Here is a 12,784-nt window from a genome sequence, read left to right as displayed (position 1 = left end):
ATCCAAAACACTTGTGGCAATGTTGGATCTAGTAGAGCATGTGAAAAATGAACTTGGATTGGATTCTTCAGCGGATCAAAATTGATCCAAATTCGAAAAAAAAACGATGTAGCAAAACCGAATCGAAAATCGGATCTTATTGTAAGGATCCGAATCCAAAATTAATGTGTCGGACCCGGATCGGATACTAGACTGTATCGGATCCAATTGCAGCCCAACTTGCAAACGGAAAGAATCGGCGGGTACTCATTTCTCCATTTCTTCGCGAAATGAACGACGATCATGTCGACGATCGTCTCCCTACCCTCGCGATTCGCGTTTCCCCTCGAATCCCGGCGTTCCCGCCGCCAGAATGGTACCAACCTCTCGATCCAACACATGGGTTTGCCCACAAAAACCTGTCGCCACTCGCTTTCCGAGCGAAACTACCCGTTTTTCGGGTCACCCACTAGAGAAAGCCGTGTTTCCCGTCGAGTTTCTCCCGGTTCCGTCATGAATTCCGTCGATGGTGGCGGCGAATTGGAGGAAGCGAGGGAAGCGGTGTCCGAGATTCTCGAAGGGTTCGGGGTCCCGAGGAAGGAATCGCTCGAGATAGCGTCGAAATGCCCGGCGTATACCAAGACGCTTGTCGGTAACGCGAGGGAATTGGACGAAACTGGGTTGTGGAAGTCGTGGGCAATCGAAGAAGAGGACGTGGGTGGTCTTAGTTTCAAGAAGAAGGTCTGGTACATAGCGAAGGAGAAAGGGGACGGCGGTCTCATCCCTTTCATGGAGAGTCTTGGTCTGAGCCCTTCGTCGTCTACGTACGTCGCGCGTTACTTGTCGGGGAAGGTCGAGCTCGTCAAGCTCGGAGAAAAGGTCACAATTGTTTGTTTCTTTGGTTTTTGAGCTTTCTGCTAGAATTTAGATCTGTTTTTTAGTGCACAGTAGTGTTGTTATTGGCGTTTTGAATGGGTATTCTGCTTGCCAATAACCTGTTCGTTGAAATGCCATGTTGGAAGCACAAGGTCTGGCTTTTGGTTTGCTCGCTTAAGTATTTGACATTTTGTGATTTATAGGTTAAGTGTGTGAAGGAGCTATTGTTTTCTGACACTGATCGAGTGAAGTTGATTGGAAAGAATGCTCGCCGCATGATGAAGCACTTTTCAATTTGTGCTGATGAGGATGTCCAAAGAACTATGTCATACTTTGAAAAGGTCCGCGCTGTTCGTTAATGTTTGTGGCTTCATCATATACTGGATGTTTTCCCAATTCTTTGGTTGTTTTCGGCAACCATTGTTTTACTCATTGCAGAAAAAGTTTTAGTTTATGTTTCTTCTTCCATGCTATCCTCTTTCAATATGTTATTGTTTTCAATGTTATTGATACTTCTTGCGTGCTTTAGATGGAAGCTAGGCGTGGAGGTTTAGACATGTTGGATCGAGGAGATGCCTCATTTCCATACCTTATTGAATCTTTTCCCCGTGTGCTTTTGCTGTCAATGGATTCCAGCATCAGACCCTTGGTGGAGCTTTTTGAAGATGTTGGTGTCCCAAAGGGACTAACTGGAACGATATGCCTTTTGTTTCCTCCTGTTATCTTTTACAACATTGAGAAGGATATTATACCGAGAATAAGGTTTTTCGAAAAGGTATGCTGCTCTTCGTAATTCTTTTCTTGCACTATTTTATTTTTCTGGTTATGCTTTGTTTCGGAAAATATTATCTTTGTAGATTACCATGTCCATGGGTTCTTATATATTAGAATGGCATTGTAAATTTTCTTGTTATGACCAAAAATGACATAGCATGCTCACATTATATCTTTTGTGCAATATTGACCTTGTGCCTGCATATTTATGTGAGCAGCAGGTGGAAAGTGCTCTAAAATATGTGTACTACATGGCAAAATAAAAAATTAGAAACATTGCAATGCTTGTGTGTGTCACAAACTATACAATGGATAAAATTGGATGTCCGTGAAGCACAGCAGCTATTGAGATGGTTAGTGAGTTATCTTCTGCCACAGGCAATGAGGAAAATTATCCATGTAAAGCATGGAATAAAAATCACATTATTGAGTTCTGGAAGAGAGAATTCCACTTCAAACCCTGTGCATCTGTCCAACTCTCCATAACAGGCATCAAAATAAATAGAGATGACTTCTAAAAACTTCATCATGCATCATTAGATGCTGCATAAATAGAAAAGAGAAGCTCACTTTAGTTTGGGTTTTGGATGTCTGATATGAGTTTTGGTTTTGTGCCTCGCTTGTTTATAGTTAACAAGCTACATCTACATGACTTGTGATTCATGCAGTTACACAAACACATACACATAATGGAGGTCGTTAGGCACCTGGTGAGCCTGATACAACCCATAATCATGTTGGACTATGGATAGAGTTACCTTATTGATCTGATTAGATGTTTCGTAATTGGAACTTGCAACCCAAAAGAGCATAACATGATTTTGTACATTCTGCTATGTGCTTTTTGAAACTAAAATGAGTTGTTCATTTTTTCCTTTGCAATTTCATGGTGCTTTTGTTGGGGAATACAGGTGGAGCGTTATTCTTTCATCTATGTTCATAAATCATTAGATTATGTTTTTGTTCAGGTGGGAATAGAACACAAAGAAATTGGCAAGCTGCTGGTAAAGTATCCTTGGATTCTCTCAACTAGCATCATAAAAAACTATGGGGAAATCCTCTCCTTGTTCACTGTATTGAAGGTGCATATCTAGGTCTCTCTCTATTTGTCACTTCTGTTCTTTTTTACTTTGATATCATATTATTTAGCGCTAAGTGTCTGTTAAACATACGAAAAATGAAGAGAGACAATAAAAAGAAATACAATGCCGTATTTTTTAGAACAAAGGGAAAAGAATATTAAGTTCAAAAGATAAAATGGCAACGAGTTGTCACCATACAAAATATGTACATATCCCATAAGGAAGCCAAGAGATATCCATGTCTGGCCATTTAATAGCAGCACAATGAGAATCAACAACCTTACGAAGGCTATGGATAACAGACAAAGGGCGTGAAATATCCTTAAAAATTTTGTTACTCCTTTCCATCCAGATCTGCCACCACACAACTAGTATCCACCACTTCCAAATGAATTTTCATTTCTTGGAGAGCCTAAGTCGCAACAGCCCCAAAAGTAAGTCTTTAATGCATGGTTTAGCTCTCACATCGACCCTCAAATCAGGCCAAACAATGTAAATATCTGCTGGAAAAACATACAATACCAGAAAAGAGGTGGCGTTAATTCTTCTGCCACTATGTCACAGGGATACGCCCTTTTGGGCACTATACCCATGTGGAACGGATACGGGCACAGATACAGTTCCAATATGGACAGGATATGGTCAAACCATATCCAGCATGGTTTGACCATATCTAATCCATTTTTGTCTCAACCAAAAAATATTATTTAGCTAAGACTCTCATAAAACTCTTCCCTCTTTTGTTTATAACCATATTTGACTCATTTGACCATCATTTTTAGGCCAAACAGTTGGTCAAAGTCAAACACTATAAAATTAAACCATTTTTTTTAACTCCAATGTGGATAAAGTTTTCACCTCTAACTAGACCACTTAAATCCAATATGCCACTATCATCAACAACATAAACATCATTTCCACACCACACATTACCAATAGGTGTCTTTGCAACATCATGAATTCTGGAAGACTTCTTATCCGTATGTTTGATATAATAATTTTATCCTTTAAACAATATCGAAAGTTGAAAAAGTGCTCCCTATTTTCTAATAAAAGATAGGAAAAACCAACATCATTCTCTATCGGTTGAGTGCCATGGGTTATATTTGAACTGCGTATGACATTTAAAAAAAGTTGGTTAATCTTCTTTTTGAGAAAAAGAAGAGAAAAGATTGTTCATTATAAAAACCATTTATGGCCTACCTTTTATTATGAATTGCACTAATTTACTATGCTACTTTTTACTGTTAGATGGTTTTATTATTTTATTTCTTCTAGTAAGAAGTAGTGAAAATCTCAAACAGGTGCATACTCATAAAATTGCTTGTTAATGTAAAGTTTAGTCAATGACTAACATTTTCCTTTTTTATTCTTAGGTGCCAAAAGCCAGTGTCGATAGTGCCGTTAAAAGCTGGCCCCATATATTAGGATGTTCAACTGATAGGATGAAATTGGTATTAACACAATTTGCGGATTTGGGAGTTAAAAACAAAAAGTTTGCACATATTATTTCTTCTAGTCCTCAGTTGCTGCTACGGAGACCTCAGGAGCTTCTCAAGGTTAGTTTCTTAATTATTTTCATATGTTCAGATATTTTGTCTTGACATTTGCTATAGGAAAATATGCATAGACATGCTACTTATATGTATTTCAGTTGTTCCCTTTTGTCTTTTTTCTGTATTAGCATGCTCATCTATTCCCATGAATGACCTGGCACATTCATTTTTATTGAAACCAACACTTCTTATTCTAGGTTGCCTATTGTTTATATAATGATTCTGTCAATTATTGGGTTACATATAATACACCAACTGTTATAAGAGTTAAAAGGAATCAAGGATTGCAAAGAAGGTAGATTGCCAGAACAGGCATACATATATTGGTTCATAAAAGAAAAAGTGCCACATATAAACTATTTAGCTTTTTGCTTCCTTGTATCCTGTGGTTCGGGGATTGCTATTTTTCAAAAGAATCTATTTTATTTCAGCAAGTATGCAAAGTCACTCTAGCGCATAAATTAATAGTAATTGTCCATTGCAGAATCTTGGATTGCATTCCTACTCTGTTATATACCTTGCATACGTTGTAATAACTTTTATGAGATGTTCACTAATTTCATGTTTGAGTCGTTTGACCCAGAGAGAGAACTTTATCCACAACAGATACTCCTACAGACTGGAAGCATTTTGCTTTTCAATTTTTTAAGAATCTTTAAAACCATTTGTCTATTCCATAGTTTTTGCCATGTTTATTTTATTTCAAAAATGTCATTTTTAAAATATTTATTGTAAATGATAATTTTAAAATATTTATTGATCATCATCTTTAATAAGCCTTATCTCATCTATGTGAACTTAGTTTTGCAACTAATATTTCTCCAATCTTGCTTATCTATTATTGAAATATGAGTCATCACCTGGTCTTTCACATCTATACTCACTGTCTCCTTTCTGTAAGGAAATGAGTTCCTCAGAAGATATTCACTAAATCACCAAAAGTGGACACTCAAGAGAGTTCCACCAAAATATCACAATGAACACACAAAGAACCACAAATAGGTTCACTTACAAATACCCATGAAAGAGAACAAGAAAAAAGATAAAAAATAAATGTTTTTATTGATCTCAACACATGCAAGAAGCATTACAAATGGCGGGGTTTTGCCCCCATATTTATACACAAGGAAAGAGACCCAAGAGAGAGTCGTTGGGGGTCCAACGGGCTCTAAATAGAACCATTGGACCTCCAACGACTCTCAATATTGACTAGTCAACAAGTGTTGACTAGTCCTATCTCAACAAAAATAAAAAAACTAATCCTAACTAGACTAACCCTAGTTACTAACTTAGTTACACATAAATATATATATATATATATATATATATATATATATATATATGTACATTTACATTTTTAACACTTTCATGTCTGTTCACTACCTTTTTTAGTTTAATGATTAATCAACCAATTTCCCTCTATCATCTGATCTTCGTTACTCTAGAAATCCACCTCATCATATGCATCTTAGATGTATTGAGTCTATTGACTGTTTCATTGTATGCTTCCTTGCTTAAAACTGCCCTTTCAATCAGTGATACCCCTGTTTATCCTTTATCAGTCACATAACTTGCTATTTAGTGTGTGTGGCTAGATCATGGTGCTCGTCCTTCATTTGTTGGGCATTTTCTCTTGCATAGTTCCACATTAATTAATTTTTTTTCTTCAACTTGCATAAAACATTATCTAAAACTAATATGTAAATGTCTGAAACAGAGATAAATTAAAGCCAAAATACAGTAACATGAACAAAATATCTGTGTCCGTTCTTAGCACAATACATTAGGTAAAACCTATAGAAGTACACAACTGAAAACTTTCAATTGAGTGGCTTTGATCAGTACTACTGTTGTTGATTTTTACAAATGTAACAGTAGGAGTTAGAGTTGAAGAGTTCAAAAGATTTATGGGAAGCAAAATTGGAACTATAAAAGTGGAAGTGATTGAGCACTTGAAGGATAAGTGCAAAGGGGTTTGAGGAATCACTTGGGCAGTAAGATGGAATATCTTGGGATCATGTAGGAAGAATGGTTGATGGAATAAATTTAATAAATGAAAAGTATAAATTCTGTTAATTAATCATTGAATCGACTTACTGAATGAACTAACATCGGCATCAAAGTGCATCTTTAAAAACAACAATAAATGAAAATCAGTCTCCCTGATAAAAGTTATTTCAACTAGTGGGACTGATGATGCCCAGGGACAGGGAATTCCTTTGTTTCTCCACCAAAGTGAAGCATGATTATCCAAGTGTTTCATAACTTATGGGGAGCATTTTGCTTCAGCTTCAGAAGCATGTTTCTCACTTTGAAATGGTGTTCATAGGCATAAGCAATGAAACATTTTATAATATGTAAAATCTCTTTTAAATATAAAGAATTACTTCAATTTCTTGTATTCACCTTCCAACTACTAACATGAAAGTTGTCCGGCCAAACAACCTTGGAAATGACTAGTTGTGATTGATGTCACTAGAAGAATGTATATCTGTATTTTATTATTGGTTCTATTCTTTATTAGTTTTTCTTGTATTTGTTATAACATGAGGGGTATTTGTGTCTTTTCTGTCCCCTCTCTACTTGATGGTGGCATACTTGTAGATTTACAGAATATAGTCAACATAAGAAGTACAAATAGACTACAGGCTATGTCACATGGGTGCATGTGCGGGTGCGGGGGTGCGGCACTTTCAAAAACCTTGGGTGTGGGGGTGCAACAGGGCAAAAATGTAAAAAATTATACATATATATATAATTTTGAAGTTTTAACAATTAACATTGTCATAATATCATTCATCATGCATGCAATATATCAACCTAAATATCAATCAAATATGTAAAGCAATTACATAAATCAACCTAAATATCAATCAAATAAGTAAAGCAAAAAAGAACTAAATTACATACCAAAAGTATATCCTACAATGTAGTGGATCTTAATAATTTTTTTCTTCATCATCAAATGCATCATTAGAAATTTAGAAGGAATACTGGGCTCAGCTAAATCCATGTTTGTCATGTTGAAATCATGCTCTCCCTCGAAGTCACACTCTTTTTGGGTTTACATCCTAAAATTTGGATGTTCCTTGTCTGTGTTACAAACCCAATTTGAAAATGTTAAATACAATACAAGTATATTTAAATGAAAAACTAAGAAATAATCAAATAACTAAGAGAGCAAATTAGTACTTGTATTCATCATTGGTTCGCGAAAGTAATCGAAGATTTGAATGAACATATACTAAATCCTTTGCACGTTTGCTGGTGAGTTTGTTTCTCTTCATGTTGTGGATTTCAGAATATGTGTTCTAATTTCTTTTACAACAAGATGAACTAGCAGGCTGCGATAATAATCTTAATGCAAGACGTTGGAGAAGAGGTGTTTCTGATCCAAATGTTGACCATCATGTGATAGGATCTATATTATCCTCCTCTCTCACGAATAATGCCGGTCCATATAATCTCAAAGATGAAAAATTTCCAAACTCTTGTGTGACTTGATGCAGAAGATATGCTTCTGAAAAGTCTTGTCATACACATATTTCTATTTCTTGATAACTTTGAGTCTAAATTTGGAGGGACACGACCAATACCACCTGCCCGCCACTTATTTGCATAATATTTTGGATTAAGAAAATGTGACATGCAATGCAAATGAGTGTTGCTCTTATCCCATCTTCTGACTAAAATTGAATGAATATGGTTAAAAAATTCTGAATCATTAAATGCAAGATTTTTTTCTTTATGCTTGAAAACTATAACTTGTATTTTTTTAATCATATTATCCCACATTTCCTAAACTCTGTGAAGCATGGGCTCATTCTTATCAACTTCTCTTAACATTTCTCAAATAGGTTGTGTAAATTGAAAGAAGTATACCACTCTGTCCCAAAACTCATCATCAAGAATGAATTTCTTAATTTCTTGAGCCTTGATATCATCATCAACACGATAGAATGTCCAATTTTCATCACCATGTTAACCAAAACATTCTTCACTTTTTTAATCATCTTCACCATCATAATGATGAATACAAAACGTGTTTCAACGACCTTCAAAAATTTCAGGTCAGAATGCCTATTAAATATAGCATTAGCACAATGGTGGTTAACAACAAAATTCATAATGCTTTTGACATTTCTTTCTAAATCTTTAATCCATGAACATAAAGCATATGCTTGTAAATTTTCTTCTTCTTTGGGGTTGCAGATGCTTTTTAGGGCCAAATTTAAGTTGTGTGCTACACAGGGAGTTCAAAAAATATGAGGGTACTCACTCTCCAAACTCAACGCTGCAGTTTTACAAACTGGAGCGTTGTCTGTAATGATTTATACCACTTTCTGATCACCCACTTCTTTTATGACTTCTATAAACAACCACTTCAAATACTCTGTATTTTTATATTCCCCAGATGCATCAACTGCTTTCAAGAATATTGGGCCACTAAGCGAACAAGTAATGAAATTGATCAGTGGGCGCCTTTGAATATCTGTCCATCCACCAGAAACAATAGAAACCCCATTTTTCTCCCATGAATACTTTTTATTCTCCAGCAACCTCTCCACGTTTGCGTGGTTCATATTTTTTCTGAGCTTGGAGGCACATAGCCACTCAAATTACAATTTGCCAAAGATGTTACTAAATCCTTCCAATAAAGATTTCTAGCCGCATTAAATGAGAGTAAACTATAATAAAAATACCTCCCTACTTTTCGATCTATATCTTCCCTTCCATATATATTGAATGTTGCTTGTATTGTTCCTCTACCTCCTACATTGACTTTTTTTTTTCAGCATCTTCTTGGTGGCTTCGAAATGGCATACTAATTGCACAAAAATCACTAATTGTCTTTCTCTTCTCATATTCTTCTTGTATTTTCTTGTATTGTCTTCGCATTGCCTTATCAACTTTTATGCATCCTAAAATGTCATGTCCTGGTATCTTCAACAAATGATCATTCACTCTTGCGTAAGACCCAACGAACTCTCTTTCAGAGAGCTTGCATCGAAATCTCTTGTTTCCACCTCCTTCTCCAGTTTTTGCAAGCTTATCTAAATGTACCTATAGTGACCCTACATCATCACTTTCACTACAACTATAAACAAAACTAGCAGTAGAACTCACATGTGGGGACGAAGATGACGCAAGCCCTTTTCCTTTATCCGTCATTTTTGTCCTGAAAACACAAACAAAATTATATTAAAGTCAATTATGCAAACAATCAAGATTTATAATATCGAGTCCAATGATGAGTTGTGGAGCCTGATTCAGAGTTTTTGCCCTTAATGGGGGGTTCGGGGGCTCCCCCTTCCTCCGACGCGGGTCCTGCTGCGCGTTCAGCGGGCGGGGGGTCCAGGGGGGCCGCCCTTGGCGGGGGTTTGTAGGGGGGTAACGCCCCTCAGAAGAAATTTTTTCTTGGGAGGGGCTCGACCCTCCCCTGAAATCAGAGGGAGCAGGGAGGGGGGCTCGACCCCTCCCCTGCTGACCCAATAAGAGAGCGAGAGGGTACCTGCGACGAGGGAGAAGAGGAGGTGGCGTCGGGCTCCCCTGCGAGATGTCGGGAGGAGAGGAGGTGAGAGAGAGCGGAGCTGCGCGGGAGAGGAGAGGAGAAGATTAGGGCAAACTTCTTTCGCAGCCCCTTTTGATCGGGCAACAAAATTTTTTTTAGGTTCAAAAATTGGACGAAAATGACCCTGGGTGCGTTGACCGCACCCAGGGTCGTGTTGACCGCACCGGGTGCCACACCCGCGTAGCGTCGACATGGGTGCGACACCTGCTTTGCCGAGTCCATGTGACTTAGACTAAAGGCCCACATTGGAAATCATGCCTTCAACTTCTTCATGCTTCATGCTTCATGCTTCATGCTTCATGCTTCATGCTTCATGCTTATGGTCCAAAATCTTAGTCCTGTAGACATCCTTCCAGCATCCACTCTTTTTAATAGTTACCACAAGTTCCTCAAATCGGAGTTGGTGTTGAAAACTTTCAATTTTGCATACTAAAGGGGTACATTTTCTGGGAAGTATCCAACCACTAATCCTATTTTTATTCCTAACTACCCTTATGCTTCAAAGTGATGCTTACGGGTGAAATTCTCTACTGAAGCTTCGTTTCTTTCTTTTCTCCTTCTCTCTCTCAGCAAGAATCCTTCTGTTAGTTCCATCATGGTCCGATACTCGAGATGAACCCAACAATCCCCTTCGGCTCTAGAACAAGGATTTCTCCTCATGTTCTAACTTGCAAAGCTTTCTGTGAGGTAGAAATAATGCTAAGGTTAAGATGGAGACTGCTGGGTGCTAGTAAAGACTAATTCAGTCATTATTTTTCACTTGCCCGAACCAGTGAACCATTGATTATGGGCTGTTGGTTCTGATCTTTTCTCATTGTCTTAGTCTTCTGTCCCGCAGAATGATTTTGTTTTCTGAGAACAAGTAACAACCATTAGTCCACAAAAGGATCATATGAATAGGTTGCAAAGGCAATACTTTTTCAAACAAATGTCAAGATATGTCATTACTATCTGAACTTGGAGCCTACCTTTTGATAATATGCACATATGCCATGGAAGAACTCTAACTTGGGCTGCTGCTGTATGGTTTCTTCATGAAAATAAAGTAACCAGATGGCTATGAATTGACCGGAAGTCACATGATATCATGGCAATGGGAAAAGAAACAAAATTCCACCAGGTGTTTTTCAACCATATCAGATACATGTTAATCTTCTGCATTGTCCTGGCTAGAGCATTGGTTGAGCACAAGCGACAAGTGGGGAAAACTGTATCTATTGTGCTAGTAGCTTTCTATGCTGTCATTGGTTGCTCAATAAGAGATCCAACTTTGTAGTTGTGGAAATTAATGCTCAATAGGCTCCTAAGTTTTGTGCTCGTCTTATTAATGTCAAAGTACCTGCTATTTCGGTTTGTTGCTCAACTTAATGCATATCTAGTGTCTGCACTTACATATATAAATCAGAAGATTGCTGCTAATGAAACATTCTTGGTTATGCTATGCATATTCGCACCAAGTTTTGGCTGCAATTGATTTATCACAGTTATTTGATTCTTCTCTGTTAGGTGATCACCTTCATGGAAGAACTGGGTTTTGATGATATAGACATCGGGAAACTTTTGTGTCGATGCCCAGAACTCTTTGCTGCCAGTATGGAAAATACCCTGAAGGAGAAAATCAAGTTCATCACTGATCTTGGTATTCCTGAAGACCATTTCCAACGAGTTATCAGAAAGTATCCTGAATTTCTTGTATGCAGTACATGTAATGCGCTAAAGCCACGGTAAGGGCATCTTGAATACAAATCCTGAATCATCTGACTTTTTTTCCTTCTATACCAACAATTGCAGAAATTTCTTCTGGAAGTCATTTAATCCAGAGTGATACTAAATTAATAAACTCGTACTCTTGTTTTGCTCAAATGGACAGGATGGATTATTTGATGAAGGTGGGATTGTCAAGGAACGAGGTGGCCTCAATCATCTACAGATTTTCTCCTTTACTCGGTTATAGTATTGAAGAGGTATTGAAACCAAAGCTAGAGTTTCTTGTATATATCATGGATAAACCAATCAAAGAAATTGTAGATTATCCAAGATATTTTAGTTATTCCCTAGAGAAGAGAATCAAACCAAGGTTTCAGGTTCTTAAACATAGGAATTTGAAATGTAGTTTGAGGGAGATGTTGGGGAAAAATGACGAGGATTTTGCAGCAGAGTACATGGGCATAGGTAGAATGCTTGTTCCGTCTGGTCCTGAATGTGGCTGAGTTGTATCTCCTGCAACTCCTTTCGTGGTTTTTAGTCCCTTAGTTATTGATCTGGAAATGGTAAAGGGTCTATTTAAAAGTATATTAAAATATATTTAATTATAGTAGTTTATTACAGATTAGTGTGACACTCCATTTTGGCTTCCACTCCTTATCCCCTTATATACTAGTTATATTGAAAACTTCATAAAAATGGCAGTATCCCGTATCTGCAACCATATCCATGTGATTACAGTGAATGCTAATTATATTTGTGACACTAGAGAAGTATACTGTTGAACATGCATGATTGGTAGCCTATTTGGCTGAAGTTTTCAGTAAGCTTGAATTCCATATGGGAGTAATGTGGGCTAGTTTTGGCCCTTGTGCCAAATTAAACTCAACATAGGCGTAAGCTTTTAACTATGAAGATGGACAGGAGCAACCTACATAAAATTGTGCAGCTGTTCACAAACTGGGTTTGGGTTCAGCTCTTCTGATGTGTACTCAATATTTGATCATTTGCTGGATTAATATCCTGCCTAAGGACACTAAAATCTGGGGCTAAAACTGCCCACTCTAATAATAAGTAGGGCTGGACACATTTGTCAACTAGGCCAAACTAGATCTGGTGAGCTTAATTTTGGTATTCAAAGAAAATGGCTATTCTAAATGCTAAATTATGTTGGTTGGGTTTGGAACCTTGTTTTTCTCCTGCATAACCTTCAGATGGAACCCCGGGTTATTATTTGGGCT

At 37.3% G+C, this 12,784-nt stretch overlaps 1 protein-coding gene across 1 annotated transcript; it reads left to right on the top strand.

The window, feature by feature from the left end:
- Positions 1 to 259: 259 nt before the first annotated feature.
- On the top strand, positions 260 to 12,167 carry LOC149833794 (Mitochondrial transcription termination factor family protein). Its single transcript, XM_090009857.1, has 7 exons — positions 260 to 858; positions 1,059 to 1,196; positions 1,385 to 1,630; positions 2,598 to 2,711; positions 4,088 to 4,270; positions 11,346 to 11,563; positions 11,710 to 12,167. The coding sequence occupies exons 1-7, from the start codon at positions 283 to 285 to the stop codon at positions 12,047 to 12,049; spliced, it is 1,815 nt and encodes a 604-aa protein (XP_089865983.1). The 5' UTR covers positions 260 to 282; the 3' UTR covers positions 12,050 to 12,167.
- The last annotated feature ends 617 nt before the right edge of the window (positions 12,168 to 12,784 follow it).

The sequence above is a fragment of the Nuphar pumila genome, chromosome 6 (genome assembly GCF_984573655.1).
Source record: "Nuphar pumila chromosome 6, dmNupPumi1.hap1.1, whole genome shotgun sequence".
Lineage (NCBI taxonomy): Eukaryota > Viridiplantae > Streptophyta > Magnoliopsida > Nymphaeales > Nymphaeaceae > Nuphar > Nuphar pumila.
This window is presented reverse-complemented; position numbering and strand designations above follow the sequence as displayed.

What these genes read in the sequence shown, in the direction of transcription:
- LOC149833794 (XM_090009857.1), top strand. Translation starts at nt 283, where the DNA reads ATGTCGACGATCGTCTCCCTACCCTCGCGATTCGCGTTTCCCCTCGAA. An exon ending in TCGTCAAGCTCGGAGAAAAG is followed by an intron (nt 859 to 1,058) that starts GTCACAATTGTT and finishes TGTGATTTATAG; the next exon opens with GTTAAGTGTGTGAAGGAGCT. An exon ending in GAATAAGGTTTTTCGAAAAG is followed by an intron (nt 1,631 to 2,597) that starts GTATGCTGCTCT and finishes GTTTTTGTTCAG; the next exon opens with GTGGGAATAGAACACAAAGA.